The 19,875-nt window shown below is 41.5% G+C and overlaps 1 protein-coding gene across 1 annotated transcript in view; it reads left to right on the top strand.

Moving 5' to 3' along the window:
* Positions 1 to 16,175, top strand: part of LOC306765239 (chaperone Ric-8A-like) — a gene marked incomplete at both ends in the record, with an annotated part of 103,402 nt that extends 87,227 nt beyond the window's left edge. The window contains 3 exons of the mRNA XM_079252641.1: positions 14,593 to 14,737; positions 14,829 to 15,111; positions 16,025 to 16,175. Of these exons, the coding sequence (XP_079108767.1) occupies positions 14,593 to 14,737; positions 14,829 to 15,111; positions 16,025 to 16,175 (579 nt within the window). The remainder of the gene's footprint in view (positions 1 to 14,592; positions 14,738 to 14,828; positions 15,112 to 16,024) is intronic.
* Between the last annotated feature and the right edge of the window lie 3,700 nt (positions 16,176 to 19,875).

The raw sequence follows: 19,875 nt of genomic DNA, 5'->3' as shown, positions 1-19,875 counted from the left end.
CCATATCATGTCCCATCATTCCACATCATGTCCCATCATGTCCCATCATTCCACATCATATCCCATCATTCTATATAATGTCCCATCATTCCACATCATGTCCCATCATTCCACATCATATCCCATCATTCCATATCATGTCCCATCATTCCACATCATGTCCCATCATTCCACATCATATCCCATCATTCCATATCATGTCCCATCATTCCACATCATGTCCCATCATTCCACATCATGTCCTATCATGTCCCATCATTCCACATCATGTCCTATCATTCCACATCATGTCCCATCATTCCACATCATATCCCATCATTCCATATCATGTCCCATCATTCCACATCATGTCCCATCATTCCACATCATTTCCTATCATGTCCCATCATTCCACATCATGTCCCATCGTTCCACATCATTCCACATCATGTCCCAGCATTCCACATTATGTCCCAGCATGTCCCATCATTCCACATCATTCCACATCATGTCCCAGCATTCCACATCATGTCCCATCAATCCACATCATTCCACATCATTCCACATCATGTCCCATCATTCCACATCATGTCCTAGTATTCCACATCATTCCACATCATGTCCCAGCATTCCACATCATGTCCCATCATGTCCTATCAATCCACATCATGTCCTATCATTCCACATCATGTCCCATCATGTCCTATCAATCCACATCATGTCCCATCATTCCACATCATGTCCCATCATTCCACATCATGTCCCAGAATTCCACATCATGTACCAGAATTCCACATCATGTCCCAGCATTCCACATCATGTCCCATCATTCCACATCATTCCCCAGAATTCCACATCATGTCCTATCATTCCACATCATGTCCTATCATTCCACATCATGTCCCATCATGTCCCATCATTCCACATCATGTCCCATTATTCCACATCATGTCCCAGCATTCCACATCATGTCCCAGCATTCCACATCATGTCCCATCATGTCCTATCAATCCCCATCATGTCCTATCAATCCACATCATGTCCTATCATTCCACATCATGTCCCATCATGTCCCATCATTCCACATCATGTCCCAGCATTCCACATCATGTCCCATCATTCCACATCATGTCCCATCATGTCCCATTATTCCACATCATGTCCCAGCATTCCACATCATGTCCCATCATGTCCTATCAATCCACATCATGTCCTATCATTCCACATCATGTCCCATCATGTCCCATCATTCCACATCATGTCCCGGCATTCCACATCATGTCCCATCATTCCACATCATGTCCTATCATTCCACATCATGTCCCATCATGTCCTATCAATCCCCATCATGTCCTATCAATCCACATCATGTCCTATCATTCCACATCATGTCCCATCATGTCCCATCATTCCACATCATGTCCCAGCATTCCACATCATGTCCCATCATTCCACATCATGTCCCATCATGTCCCATTATTCCACATCATGTCCCATCATTCCACATCATATCCCATCATTCCATATCATGTCCCATCATTCCACATCATGTCCCATCATGTCCCATCATTCCACATCATATCCCATCATTCCATATAATGTCCCATCATTCCACATCATGTCCCATCATTCCACATCATATCCCATCATTCCATATCATGTCCCATCATTCCACATCATGTCCCATCATTCCACATCATATCCCATCATTCCACATCATGTCCCATCATTCCACATCATGTCCTATCATGTCCCATCATTCCGCATCATGTCCCATCGTTCCACATCATTCCACATCATGTCCCAGCTTTCCACATTATGTCCCAGCATGTCCCATCATTCCACATCATTCCACATCATGTCCCATCATGCCACATCATTCCACATCATGTCCCATCATTCCACATCATGTCCCAGCATTCCACATCATGTCCCATCATTCCACATCATGTCCCATCATGTCCTATCATTCCACATCATGTCCTATCATGTCCCATCATTCCACATCATATCCCATCATTCCATATCATGTCCCAGCATTCCACATCATGTCCCATCATGTCCCATCATTCCACATCATATCCCATCATTCCATATAATGTCCCATCATTCCACATCATGTCCCATCATTCCACATCATATCCCATCATTCCATATCATGTCCCATCATTCCACATCATGTCCCATCATTCCACATCATATCCCATCATTCCATATCATGTCCCATCATTCCACATCATGTCCCATCATTCCACATCATGTCCTATCATGTCCCATCATTCCGCATCATGTCCCATCGTTCCACATCATTCCACATCATGTCCCAGCATTCCACATTATGTCCCAGCATGTCCCATCATTCCACATCATTCCACATCATGTCCCATCATGCCACATCATTCCACATCATGTCCCAGCATTCCACATCATGTCCCATCAATCCACATCATTCCACATCATTCCACATCATGTCCCATCATTCCACATCATGTCCTAGTATTCCACATCATTCCACATCATGTCCCAACATTCCACATCATGTCCCATCATGTCCTATCAATCCACATCATGTCCCATCATGTCCTATCAATCCACATCATGTCCTATCATTCCACATCATGTCCCATCATGTCCTATCAATCCACATCATGTCCCATCATTCCACATCATGTCCCAGAATTCCACATCATGTCCCATCATTCCACATAATTCCCCAGAATTCCACATCATGTCCTATCTTTCCACATCATGTCCTATCATTCCACATCATGTCCCATCATGTCCCATCATTCCACATCATGTCCCATTATTCCACATAAAGTCCCAGCATTCCACATCATGTCCCAGCATTCCACATCATGTCCCATCATGTCCTATCAATCCACATCATGTCCCAGCATTCCACATCATGTCCCATCATGTCCCATCATTCCACATCATGTCCCAGCATTCCACATCATGTCCCATCATTCCACATCATGTCCCATCATGTCCCATTATTCCACATCATGTCCCAGCATTCCACATCATGTCCCAGCATTCCACATCATGTCCCATCATGTCCTATCAATCCACATCATGTCCTATCATTCCACATCATGTCCCATCATGTCCCATCATTCCACATCATGTCCCATCATGTCCCATCATTCAACATCATGTCCCATCGTTCCACATCATTCCACATCATGTCCCAGCATTCCACATTATGTCCCAGCATGTCCCATCATTCCACATCATTCCACATCATGTCCCATCATGCCACATCATTCCACATCATGTCCCAGCATTCCACATCATGTCCCATCAATCCACATCATTCCACATCATTCCACATCATGTCCCATCATTCCACAGCATGTCCTAGTATTCCACATCATTCCACATCATGTCCCAGCATTCCACATCATGTCCCATCATGTCCTATCAATCCACATCATGTCCTATCATTCCACATCATGTCCCATCATTCCACATCATGTCCCAGAATTCCACATCATGTACCAGAATTCCACATCATGTCCCAGCATTCCACATCATGTCCCATCATTCCACATCATGTCCCATCATTCCACATCATGTCCCAGAATTCCACATCATGTACCAGAATTCCACATCATGTCCCAGCATTCCACATCATGTCCAATCATTCCACAACATTCCCCAGAATTCCACATCATGTCCTATCATTCCACATCATGTCCTATCATTCCACATCATGTCCCATCATGTCCCATCATTCCACATCATGTCCCATTATTCCACATCATGTCCCAGCATTCCACATCATGTCCCAGCATTCCACATCATGTCACATCATGTCCTATCAATCCACATCATGTCCTATCATTCCACATCATGTCCCATCATGTCCCATCATTCCACATCATGTCCCAGCATTCCACATCATGTCCCATCATTCCACATCATGTCCCATCATGTCCCATCATTCCACATCATGTCCCATCGTTCCACATCATTCCACATCATGTCCCAGCATTCCACATTATGTCCCAGCATGTCCCATCATTCCACATCATTCCACATCATGTCCCATCATGCCACATCATTCCACATCATGTCCCAGCATTCCACATCATGTCCCATCAATCCACATCATTCCACATCATTCCACATCATGTCCCATCATTCCACATCATGTCCTAGTATTCCACATCATTCCACATCATGTCCCAGCATTCCACATCATGTCCCATCATGTCCTATCAATCCACATCATGTCCTATCATTCCACATCATGTCCCATCATTCCACATCATGTCCCAGAATTCCACATCATGTACCAGAATTCCACATCATGTCCCAGCATTCCACATCATGTCCCATCATTCCACATCATGTCCCATCATTCCACATCATGTCCCAGAATTCCACATCATGTACCAGAATTCCACATCATGTCCCAGCATTCCACATCATGTCCCATCATTCCACATCATTCCCCCGAATTCCACATCATGTCCTATCATTCCACATCATGTCCTATCATTCCACATCATGTCCCATCATGTCCCATCATTCCACATCATGTCCCATTATTCCACATCATGTCCCAGCATTCCACATCATGTCCCAGCATTCCACATCATGTCCCATCATTCCACATCATTCCCCAGAATTCCACATCATGTCCTATCATTCCACATCATGTCCTATCATTCCACATCATGTCCCATCATGTCCCATCATTCCACATCATGTCCCATTATTCCACATCATGTCCCAGCATTCCACATCATGTCCCAGCATTCCACATCATGTCCCATCATGTCCTATCAATCCACATCATGTCCTATCATTCCACATCATGTCCCATCATGTCCCATCATTCCACATCATGTCCCAGCATTCCACATCATGTCCCATCATTCCACATCATGTCCCATCATGTCCCATCATTCCACATCATATCCCATCATTCCATATCATGTCCCATCATTCCACATCATGTCCCATCATTCCACATCATATCCCATCATTCCATATCATGTCCCATCATTCCACATCATGTCCCATCATTCCACATCATGTCCTATCATGTCCCATCATTCCGCATCATGTCCCATCGTTCCACATCATTCCACATCATGTCCCAGCTTTCCACATTATGTCCCAGCATGTCCCATCATTCCACATCATTCCACATCATGTCCCATCATGCCACATCATTCCACATCATGTCCCATCATTCCACATCATGTCCCAGCATTCCACATCATGTCCCATCATTCCACATCATGTCCCATCATGTCCTATCATTCCACATCATGTCCTATCATGTCCCATCATTCCACATCATATCCCATCATTCCATATCATGTCCCAGCATTCCACATCATGTCCCATCATGTCCCATCATTCCACATCATATCCCATCATTCCATATAATGTCCCATCATTCCACATCATGTCCCATCATTCCACATCATATCCCATCATTCCATATCATGTCCCATCATTCCACATCATGTCCCATCATTCCACATCATATCCCATCATTCCATATCATGTCCCATCATTCCACATCATGTCCCATCATTCCACATCATGTCCTATCATGTCCCATCATTCCGCATCATGTCCCATCGTTCCACATCATTCCACATCATGTCCCAGCATTCCACATTATGTCCCAGCATGTCCCATCATTCCACATCATTCCACATCATGTCCCATCATGCCACATCATTCCACATCATGTCCCAGCATTCCACATCATGTCCCATCAATCCACATCATTCCACATCATTCCACATCATGTCCCATCATTCCACATCATGTCCTAGTATTCCACATCATTCCACATCATGTCCCAACATTCCACATCATGTCCCATCATGTCCTATCAATCCACATCATGTCCCATCATGTCCTATCAATCCACATCATGTCCTATCATTCCACATCATGTCCCATCATGTCCTATCAATCCACATCATGTCCCATCATTCCACATCATGTCCCAGAATTCCACATCATGTCCCATCATTCCACATAATTCCCCAGAATTCCACATCATGTCCTATCTTTCCACATCATGTCCTATCATTCCACATCATGTCCCATCATGTCCCATCATTCCACATCATGTCCCATTATTCCACATAAAGTCCCAGCATTCCACATCATGTCCCAGCATTCCACATCATGTCCCATCATGTCCTATCAATCCACATCATGTCCCAGCATTCCACATCATGTCCCATCATGTCCCATCATTCCACATCATGTCCCAGCATTCCACATCATGTCCCATCATTCCACATCATGTCCCATCATGTCCCATTATTCCACATCATGTCCCAGCATTCCACATCATGTCCCAGCATTCCACATCATGTCCCATCATGTCCTATCAATCCACATCATGTCCTATCATTCCACATCATGTCCCATCATGTCCCATCATTCCACATCATGTCCCATCATGTCCCATCATTCAACATCATGTCCCATCGTTCCACATCATTCCACATCATGTCCCAGCATTCCACATTATGTCCCAGCATGTCCCATCATTCCACATCATTCCACATCATGTCCCATCATGCCACATCATTCCACATCATGTCCCAGCATTCCACATCATGTCCCATCAATCCACATCATTCCACATCATTCCACATCATGTCCCATCATTCCACAGCATGTCCTAGTATTCCACATCATTCCACATCATGTCCCAGCATTCCACATCATGTCCCATCATGTCCTATCAATCCACATCATGTCCTATCATTCCACATCATGTCCCATCATTCCACATCATGTCCCAGAATTCCACATCATGTACCAGAATTCCACATCATGTCCCAGCATTCCACATCATGTCCCATCATTCCACATCATGTCCCATCATTCCACATCATGTCCCAGAATTCCACATCATGTACCAGAATTCCACATCATGTCCCAGCATTCCACATCATGTCCAATCATTCCACAACATTCCCCAGAATTCCACATCATGTCCTATCATTCCACATCATGTCCTATCATTCCACATCATGTCCCATCATGTCCCATCATTCCACATCATGTCCCATTATTCCACATCATGTCCCAGCATTCCACATCATGTCCCAGCATTCCACATCATGTCACATCATGTCCTATCAATCCACATCATGTCCTATCATTCCACATCATGTCCCATCATGTCCCATCATTCCACATCATGTCCCAGCATTCCACATCATGTCCCATCATTCCACATCATGTCCCATCATGTCCCATCATTCCACATCATGTCCCATCGTTCCACATCATTCCACATCATGTCCCAGCATTCCACATTATGTCCCAGCATGTCCCATCATTCCACATCATTCCACATCATGTCCCATCATGCCACATCATTCCACATCATGTCCCAGCATTCCACATCATGTCCCATCAATCCACATCATTCCACATCATTCCACATCATGTCCCATCATTCCACATCATGTCCTAGTATTCCACATCATTCCACATCATGTCCCAGCATTCCACATCATGTCCCATCATGTCCTATCAATCCACATCATGTCCTATCATTCCACATCATGTCCCATCATTCCACATCATGTCCCAGAATTCCACATCATGTACCAGAATTCCACATCATGTCCCAGCATTCCACATCATGTCCCATCATTCCACATCATGTCCCATCATTCCACATCATGTCCCAGAATTCCACATCATGTACCAGAATTCCACATCATGTCCCAGCATTCCACATCATGTCCCATCATTCCACATCATTCCCCCGAATTCCACATCATGTCCTATCATTCCACATCATGTCCTATCATTCCACATCATGTCCCATCATGTCCCATCATTCCACATCATGTCCCATTATTCCACATCATGTCCCAGCATTCCACATCATGTCCCAGCATTCCACATCATGTCCCATCATTCCACATCATTCCCCAGAATTCCACATCATGTCCTATCATTCCACATCATGTCCTATCATTCCACATCATGTCCCATCATGTCCCATCATTCCACATCATGTCCCATTATTCCACATCATGTCCCAGCATTCCACATCATGTCCCAGCATTCCACATCATGTCCCATCATGTCCTATCAATCCACATCATGTCCTATCATTCCACATCATGTCCCATCATGTCCCATCATTCCACATCATGTCCCAGCATTCCACATCATGTCCCATCATTCCACATCATGTCCCATCATGTCCCATTATTCCACATCATATCCCATCATTCCACATCATTCCACATCATGTCCCAGCATTCCACATTATGTCCCATCATGTCCTATCATTCCACATCATTCCACATCATGTCCCATCATGCCACATCATTCCACATCATGTCCCAGCATTCCACATCATGTCCCATCATGTCCTATCAATCCACATCATGTCCTATCATTCCACATCATGTCCCATCATGTCCCATCATTCCACATCATGTCCCAGCATTCCACATCATGTCTCATCATTCCACACCATGTCCCATCATGTCCCATTATTCCACATCATGTCCCATCATTCCACATCATTCCACATCATGTCCCAGCATTCCACATTATGTCCCATCATGTCCTATCATTCCACATCATTCCACATCATGTCCCATCATGCCACATCATTCCACATCATGTCCCATCATTCCACATCATGTCCTAGCATTCCACATCATGTCCCAGCATTCCACATCATTCCACATCATGTCCCAGCATTCCACATCATGTCCACATCATGTCCACATCATTCCCCAGAATTCCACATCATGTCCCATCATTCCACATCATGTCCTAGCATTCCACATCATTCCACATCATGTCCCAGCATTCCAAATCATGTCCACATCATGTCCACATCATTCCCCATCATGTCCCATCATTCCACATCATGTCCCATCATTCCATATAATGTCCCATCATTCCACATCTTGTCCCAGCATTCCACATCATATCCCATCATTCCATATCATGTCCCATCATTCCACATCACATCCCATCATTCCACATCATGTCCCATCATTCCACATCATGTCCCAAGAATCCACATCATGTCCCAGCATGTCCCATCATTCCACATCATTCCACATCATGTCCCATCATGCCACATCATTCCACATCATGTCCCAGCATTCGACATCATGTCCCATCATTCCACATCATTCCACATCATGCCCCATCATTCCACATCATGTCCCATCATGCCACATCATTCCACATCATGTCCCAGCATTCGACATCATGTCCCATCATTCCACATCATTCCACATCATGTCCCATCATTCCACATCATTCCACATCATGTCCCAGCATTCCACATCATTCCACATCATGTCCCATCATTCCACATCATGTCCCAGAATACCACATCATGTCCCAGCATTCCACATCATGTCCCAGCATTCCACATCATGTCCCAGCATTCCACATCAGGTCCCATCATGTCTTATCATTCCATATCATGTCCTATCATTCCACATCATGTCCCATCATGTCCCATCATTCCACATCATGTCCCATTATTCCACATCATGTCCCAGCATTCCACATCATGTCCCATCATGTCCTATCAATCCACATCATGTCCTATCATTCCACATCATGTCCCATCATGTCCCATCATTCCACATCATGTCCCAGCATTCCACATCATGTCCCATCATTCCACATCATGTCCCATCATGTCCCATTATTCCACATCATATCCCATCATTCCACATCATTCCACATCATGTCCCAGCATTCCACATTATGTCCCATCATGTCCTATCATTCCACATCATTCCACATCATGTCCCATCATGCCACATCATTCCACATCATGTCCCAGCATTCCACATCATGTCCCATCATGTCCTATCAATCCACATCATGTCCTATCATTCCACATCATGTCCCATCATGTCCCATCATTCCACATCATGTCCCAGCATTCCACATCATGTCTCATCATTCCACACCATGTCCCATCATGTCCCATTATTCCACATCATGTCCCATCATTCCACATCATTCCACATCATGTCCCAGCATTCCACATTATGTCCCATCATGTCCTATCATTCCACATCATTCCACATCATGTCCCATCATGCCACATCATTCCACATCATGTCCCATCATTCCACATCATGTCCTAGCATTCCACATCATGTCCCAGCATTCCACATCATTCCACATCATGTCCCAGCATTCCACATCATGTCCACATCATGTCCACATCATTCCCCAGAATTCCACATCATGTCCCATCATTCCACATCATGTCCTAGCATTCCACATCATTCCACATCATGTCCCAGCATTCCAAATCATGTCCACATCATGTCCACATCATTCCCCATCATGTCCCATCATTCCACATCATGTCCCATCATTCCATATAATGTCCCATCATTCCACATCTTGTCCCAGCATTCCACATCATATCCCATCATTCCATATCATGTCCCATCATTCCACATCACATCCCATCATTCCACATCATGTCCCATCATTCCACATCATGTCCCAAGATTCCACATCATGTCCCAGCATGTCCCATCATTCCACATCATTCCACATCATGTCCCATCATGCCACATCATTCCACATCATGTCCCAGCATTCGACATCATGTCCCATCATTCCACATCATTCCACATCATGTCCCATCATTCCACATCATGTCCCATCATGCCACATCATTCCACATCATGTCCCAGCATTCGACATCATGTCCCATCATTCCACATCATTCCACATCATGTCCCATCATTCCACATCATTCCACATCATGTCCCAGCATTCCACATCATTCCACATCATGTCCCATCATTCCACATCATGTCCCAGCATTCCACATCATGTCCCAGCATTCCACATCAGGTCCCATCATGTCTTATCATTCCATATCATGTCCTATCATTCCACATCATGTCCCATCATGTCTTATCATTCCATATCATGTCCCATCATTCCACATCATGTCCCATCATGTCCTATCATTCCACATCATTCCACATCATGTCCTATCATGTCCCATCATTTCACATCATGTCCCATCATGGTACATCATGTCCTATCATGTCCCATCATTTCACATCATGTCCCATCATGGTACATCATGTCCCATCATGTCCACATCATGTCCACATCATGTTCCATCATGTCCTATCATGTCCCATCATGTCCCATCATTCCACATCATATCCCATCATTCCATATCATGTCCCATCATTCCACATCATGTCCAATCGTTCCACATTATGTCCCAGCATGTCCCATCATTCCACATCATTCCACATCATGTCCCATCATGCCACATCATTCCACATCATGTCCCAGCATTCCACATTATGTCCCAGCATGTCCCATCATTCCACATCATTCCACATCATGTCCCATCATGCCACATCATTCCACATCATGTCCCAGCATTCCACATCATGTCCCATCAATCCACATCATTCCACATCATTCCACATCATGTCCCATCATTCCACATCATGTCCTAGTATTCCACATCATTCCACATCATGTCCCAGCATTCCACATCATGTCCCATCATGTCCTATCAATCCACATCATGTCCTATCATTCCACATCATGTCCCATCATGTCCTATCAATCCACATCATGTCCCATCATTCCACATCATGTCCCAGAATTCCACATCATGTACCAGCATTCCACATCATGTCCCAGCATTCCACATCATGTCCCATCATTCCACATCATTCCCCAGAATTCCACAACATGTCCTATCATTCCACATCATGTCCTATCATTCCACATCATGTCCCATCATGTCCCATCATTCCACATCATGTCCCATTATTCCACATCATGTCCCAGCATTCCACATCATGTCCCAGCATTCCATATCATGTCCCATCATGTCTTATCAATCCACATCATGTCCTATCATTCCACATCATGTCCCATCATGTCCCATCATTCCGCATCATGTCCCAGCATTCCACATCATGTCCCATCATTCCACATCATGTCCCATCATTCCACATCATGTCCCATCATGTCCCATCATTCCACATCATGTCCCATCATTCCACATCATTCCACATCATGTCCCAGCATTCCACATTATGTCCCATCATGTCCCATCATTCCACAACATTCCACATCATGTCCCATCATGACACATCATTCCACATCATGTCCCAGCATTCCACATCATGTCCTAGCATTCCACATCATTCCACATCATGTCCCAGCATTCCACATCATGTCCCATCATTCCACATCATTCCCCAGAATTCCACATCATGTCCCATCATTCCACATCATGTCCTAGCATTCCACATCATGTCCTATCATTCCACATCATTCCACATCATGTCCCAGCATTCCACATCATGTCCCATCATTCCACATCATGTCCTAGCATTCCACAGCATTCCACATCATGTCCCAGCATTCCAAATCATGTCCACATCATGTCCACATCATTCCACATCATGTCCCATCATTCCACATCATGTCCTATCATTCCATATAATGTCCCATCATTCCACATCTTGTCCCATCATTCCACATCATGTCCTATCATTTCCCATCATTCCACATCATGTCCCATCATTCCACATCATTCCACATCATGTCCCAGCATTCCACATCATTCCACATCATGTCCCATCATTCCACATCATGTCCCATCATTCCACATCATTCCACATCATGTCCCAGCATTCCACATTATGTCCCATCATGTCCTATCATTCCACAACATTCCACATCATGTCCCATCATGCCACATCATTCCACATCATGTCCCAGCATTCCACATCATGTCCCATCATTCCACATCATTCCCCAGAATTCCACATCATGTCCTAGCATTCCACATCATTCCACATCATGTCCCAGCATTCCACATCATGTCCCATCATTCCACATCATTCCCCAGAATTCCACATCATGTCCCATCATTCCACATCATGTCCTAGCATTCCACATCATGTCCTAGCATTCCACATCATTCCACATCATGTCCCAGCATTCCACATCATGTCCACATCATGTCCACATCATTCCCCAGAATTCCACATCATGTCCCATCATTCCACATCATGTCCTAGCATTCCACATCATTCCACATCATGTCCCAGCATTCCAAATCATGTCCACATCATGTCCACATCATTCCACATCATGTCCCATCATTCCACATCATGTCCTATCATTCCATATAATGTCCCATCATTCCACATTTTGTCCCATCATTCCACATCATGTCCTATCATTTCCCATCATTCCACATCATGTCCCATCATTCCACATCATTCCACATCATGTCCCAGCATTCCACATCATGTCCCAGCATGTCCCATCATTCCACATCATTCCACATCATGTCCCATCATGCCACATCATTCCACATTATGTCCCATCATGTCCCATCATTCCATATGATGTCCCAGAATTCCACATCATGTCCCAGCATTCCACATCATGTCCCAGCATTCCACATCATTCCCCAGAATTCCACATCATGTCCCATCATTCCACATCATGTCCCATCATTCCACATCATGTTCCATCATGTCCCAGAATTCCACATCATGTCCCATCATTCCACATCATGTCCCATCATTCCACATCATGTCCCATCATTCCACATCATGTTCCATCATGTCCCATCATTCCACATCATGTCCCATCATTCCACATCATGTTCCATCATGTCCCATCATTCCACATCATGTCCCAGAATTCCACATCATGTCCCAGAATTCCACATCATGTTCCATCATGTCCCATCATTCCACATCATGTTCCAGAATTCCACATCATGTCCCAGCATTCCACATCATGTCCCATCATTCCACATCATGTTCCATCATGTCCCAGAATTCCACATCATGTCCCAGCATTCCACATCATGTCCCAGAATTCCACATCATGTTCCATCATGTCCCATCATTCCACATCATGTCCCAGAATTCCACATCATGTCCCAGCATTCCACATCATGTCCCATCATTCCACATCATGTCCCATCATGTCCCATCATTCCACATGATTTTAAATTTTGCAACATTTGACATCTTTTCACATTTTAGCCCATTTCACAGAATTTCACAATATTTTAAAGCAATTTTCAACATTTCACAACATAACATTTCAGATTCCTCAACATTTTAAACCATTTTACATCATTTCACAACATTCACTGAAAACTTTTACAACATCTTACTTAATGTCACAATAGTTTACAACAACTCACAACCATTTCAAACCATTTCACAACATTTTACATTTCACACAATTTTAAATCATTTTACATCATTTCATTACACTTTACAAGATTTTACAAAGTTTAACATTTCACAAAATAACATTTTACGTCTCACATCATTTTATGTTTCACAACATTTCACTTTACACATTTTACATCATTTTACATTTTTTAACATTTCACATCATTTAGATCATTTTCTTTGACAACATTTTACATTTTACAACAGCTTTCCTCAGGGAGAACAGTTCTGTATGAACATCTGATGAACTCCTGTCTTTATATGATCTTTCATGTAAAAACCCTCCTCATGTCATGTATGTTGCTGGAGCTGAATAAATCTGACTCCAGCTGTTCTGCAGATTTTACCTCCACTGAGGGAGGTAGGTGTCCGTCCTGAGCACGACATCTCGCTCAGAGGAAAACTGGTTCGCCTGATGACCCATGTGGACACAGATGTAAAGGACTGTGCTGCTGAGCTGCTGTTTGTCCTCTGCAAAGAGAACGGTAAAGTTCACCACACATGTCGAGCATGAAGATGCCTGAAAACGCTAAAAAGGTGCTCATGACAGGAAAGTTTCTGTACTTTCGTCCACAGTGAGCAGATTTGTGAAATACACGGGTTATGGCAACGCTGCAGGGCTGCTGGCAGCTCGGGGTCTGCTGAACGGGAGGGGAAACTCACGGGACACCAGCTCTACATCCAGTTACTCCAGCGACTCGGACTCGGACACAGAGGAGTACCGAGAGGCCAGAACTAGGATTAACCTGGTCACTGGTCGGGTAGAGGCGGAGCAGCCTGATCCCATGGAGGGCATGACAGAGGAGGAGAAGGAGGAGGAGGCTCGTCGTCTCATCTGCATCATCAACCGACTGTCACGGTGAGGCGCTCAACCAAAAGGCTCCACACACGTCCAGAACAAGCTGGTCTGCAGTAAAATACCAGCACAGTACCTGGAAATGATGTTTTACTACAAATCACATCTTCCTTATTAGAAAATATGATTAAAAAAAAAAAGAAAAACCTCTACATAGAGAAAAATAAGTATAAAATATACTAGACGTACACATTTCTGTCATTCACTCATTTGCATATTATTTTGCATTTAATTTCTTTAGTTTTCAATATTGTATAGAATTTTTAAATATAAACATGTTTATATATTTAAATGTGGATATATTACATATGTATTTATAAAACAACCTACTTTATTTTTACACATGGACATAAATAAATGGATCCACCTATCCAGGTGTACCTCGATCTGGTTCTCGCTGGATTAGACTCCAGTTCCCTGAGACTCTGGTCTGGAATGAGCAGTGCAGAAAGTTGAATAAATCTGGTCAGTTTTAAAACTTCAAATAAATAAGAAATTGTTTTCATCCATCCATCTTCATCTTTTGTTCCAGTTCGAGTTGCAGAGAAACTGGAGTTTATCACCGCTGTTAACTGTGTTTTTATCATTTTATCTTATATTTCTAGATCTTTACATCAATTTTTATTTTATGTGTTTGATTTGACATATTTACATAATTAGTCATTTACTCATTCATCACTTCATAAAAACAAGTTATGCACCCAAAGTGAAAAAGCATCAAACCTTACAGACACGTTAGGGAGGAAACTTTTATTAAAATATCACAGTTAATATTTATATATTTTTATGTCACTAAAGTCACCCTGCAGACCAGATTGGACCCTCTGGGCCGGTTTTGGCTCCTGGGTCGTGTATTAGACACCTCTCATTTAGCCGTAATTCAGACTGCACATCCTGACTCGTCTGTGCTCTGCAGAGACCAGATCATCCAGCCGATGGGGGTGACGGCAGAGGGCCGCCTGGCCCCTCTCTGGACCCAGATGAGAGGAAGCTCAGAGGAAGACGTTGATGAAGACGAGGATCTCCATCCAACTCCTGCAGGAATAAATGGCAAACAGATAGAATGAGGAGATAAAGCTGAGGAGAAATTGAAAAGTAATTAACTCTAATATTTACTGTTTAATTAACGCAGCAACATGATGATGAAGCAGAGTATTAATCTTGAAGGAGCCAGACAGCAGCAGTTAGAATAAAACACAAATATGTCTGTATTTGTTATTTGTTTAGTAAAGCTCCTGAACTATATTTAAGATGAGTTTGTGTTTTTACAACCTGCAAATGTATCAGTGAAGTTTGTTCTCAATAAACAACCTCCAGGAAAACCACCAGAGAAGAAACATGGTGATGACACGTCAGATATTTAGACATGAGGAAAGAGGCCAGTAATGAGTACAATACATGAGTTATACGTGAGTCACATGAGTTATACATGAGTTACATGAGTTATACACGAGTTATACATGAGCTATACATGAGCTATACATGAGTTATACATGAGTTATACATGAGTTATACATGAGTTACATGAGTTATACATGAGTTATACATGAGTTATACATGAGTTACATGAGTTATACATGAGTTATACGTGAGTTACACGTGAGTTACACGAGTTATACACGAGTTATACATGAGCTATACATGAGCTATACATGAGTTATACATGAGTTATACGAGTTATATGAGTTATACATGAGTTATACATGAGTTACATGAGTTATACATGAGTTATACATGAGTTATACATGAGTTATACATGAGTTACATGAGTTATACATGAGTTATACGTGAGTTACACGTGAGTTACACGAGTTATACACGAGTTATACACGAGCTATACATGAGCTATACATGAGTTATACATGAGTTATACATGAGTTATACATGAGTTACATGAGTTATACATGAGTTATACGTGAGTTACACGTGAGTTACACGAGTTATACATGAGCTATACATGAGCTATACATGAGTTATACATGAGTTATACGAGTTATATGAGTTATACATGAGTTATATATGAGTTACATGAATTATACATGAATTATACGTGAGTTACACAAGTTATGCACGAGTTATACATGAGCTATACATGAGCTATACATGAGTTATACATGAGTTATACATGAGTTATATCAGTTATATGAGTTATACATGAGTTATACATGAGCTACATGAGTTATACATGAGTTATACGTGAGTTACACGAGTTATACACGAGTTATACATGAGCTATACATGAGCTATACATGAGTTATACATGAGTTATACATGAGTTATGAGTTATATGAGTTATACATGAGTTATACATGAGTTATATATGAGTTATATGAGTTATACATGAGTTATACGTGAGTTATATGAGTTATACATGAGTTATACGTGAGTTACACGAGTTATACACGAGTTATACATGAGCTATACATGAGTTATACATGAGTTATACATGAGTTATATGAGTTATACATGAGTTATACGTGAGTTACACGAGTTATACACGAGTTATACATGAGCTATACATGAGCTATACATGAGTTATACATGAGCTATACATGAGCTATACATGAGTTATACATGAGCTATACATGAGTTATACATGAGTTACATGAGTTATACATGAGTTATACATGAGTTATACATGAGTTATACATGAGTTACATGAGTTATACATGAGTTATACGTGAGTTACACGTGAGTTACACGAGTTATACACGAGTTATACACGAGCTATACATGAGCTATACATGAGTTATACATGAGTTATACATGAGTTATACATGAGTTACATGAGTTATACATGAGTTATACGTGAGTTACACGTGAGTTACACGAGTTATACACGAGTTATACATGAGCTATACATGAGCTATACATGAGTTATACATGAGTTATACGAGTTATATGAGTTATACATGAGTTATACATGAGTTACATGAGTTATACATGAGTTATACATGAGTTATACATGAGTTATACATGAGTTACATGAGTTATACATGACTTATACGTGAGTTACACGTGAGTTACACGAGTTATACACGAGTTATACACGAGCTATACATGAGCTATACATGAGTTATACATGAGTTATACATGAGTTATACATGAGTTACATGAGTTATACATGAGTTATACGTGAGTTACACGTGAGTTACACGAGTTATACATGAGCTATACATGAGCTATACATGAGTTATACATGAGTTATACGAGTTATATGAGTTATACATGAGTTATACATGAGTTACATGAATTATACATGAATTATACGTGAGTTACACAAGTTATGCACGAGTTATACATGAGCTATACATGAGCTATACATGAGTTATACATGAGTTATACATGAGTTATATCAGTTATATGAGTTATACATGAGTTATACATGAGCTACATGAGTTATACATGAGTTATACGTGAGTTACACGAGTTATACACGAGTTATACATGAGCTATACATGAGCTATACATGAGTTATACATGAGTTATACATGAGTTATGAGTTATATGAGTTATACATGAGTTATACATGAGTTATATATGAGTTATATGAGTTATACATGAGTTATACGTGAGTTACACGAGTTATGCACGAGTTATACATGAGCTATACATGAGCTATACATGAGTTATACATGAGTTATATGAGTTATACATGAGTTATACGTGAGTTACACGAGTTATACACGAGTTATACATGAGCTATACATGAGTTATACATGAGTTATACATGAGTTATATGAGTTATACATGAGTTATACGTGAGTTACACGAGTTATACACGAGTTATACATGAGCTATACATGAGCTATACATGAGTTATACATGAGCTATACATGAGCTATACATGAGTTATACATGAGCTATACATGAGTTATACATTAGCTATACATGAGCTATACATGAGTTATACATGAGCTATACATGAGTATTACATGAGTTATACATGAGCTATACATGAGTTATACATGAGTTATATATGAGTTATACATGAGTTATACATGAGTTTCATGAGTTACATGAGTTATACATGAGTTATACATGAGTTTCATGAGTTACATATGAGTTATACATGAGTTATACATGAGTTATATGAGTTCTATATGAGTTATACATGAGCTATACATGAGATATACATGAGTTATATGAGTTATACATGAGTTATACTTGAGACACATGAGTTATACATGAGTTATACGTGAGTTACATGAGTTATACATGAGTTATACGTGAGTTACATGAGTTATACATGAGTTATACATGAGCTATACATGAGTTATACATGAGTTATACATGAGTTTCATGAGTTATACATGAGTTATACATGAGTTATACATGAGTTATACATGAGTTTCATGAGTTACATATGAGTTATACATGAGTTATACATGAGTTATACATGAGTTTCATGAGTTACATATGAGTTATACATGAGTTATACATGAGTTATATGAGTTCTACATGAGTTATACATGAGCTATACATGAGATATACATGAGTTATATGAGTTATACATGAGTTATACGTGAGTCACATGAGTTATACGAGTTATACGTGAGTTACATGAGTTATACGTGAGTTATATGAGTTATACATGAGTTATACGTGAGTCACATGAGTTATACATGAGTTATACGTGAGTTACATGAGTTATACATGAGTTATACGTGAGTTACACGAGTTATACATGAGTTATACATGAGCTATACATGAGCTATACATGAGTTATACATGAGCTATACATGAGTTATATGTGAGTTATACATG

Source organism: Telmatherina bonti (genome assembly GCF_933228915.1).
Source record: "Telmatherina bonti genome assembly, chromosome: 14".
Classification (NCBI taxonomy): Eukaryota; Metazoa; Chordata; class Actinopteri; order Atheriniformes; family Telmatherinidae; genus Telmatherina; species Telmatherina bonti.
This window is presented reverse-complemented; position numbering and strand designations above follow the sequence as displayed.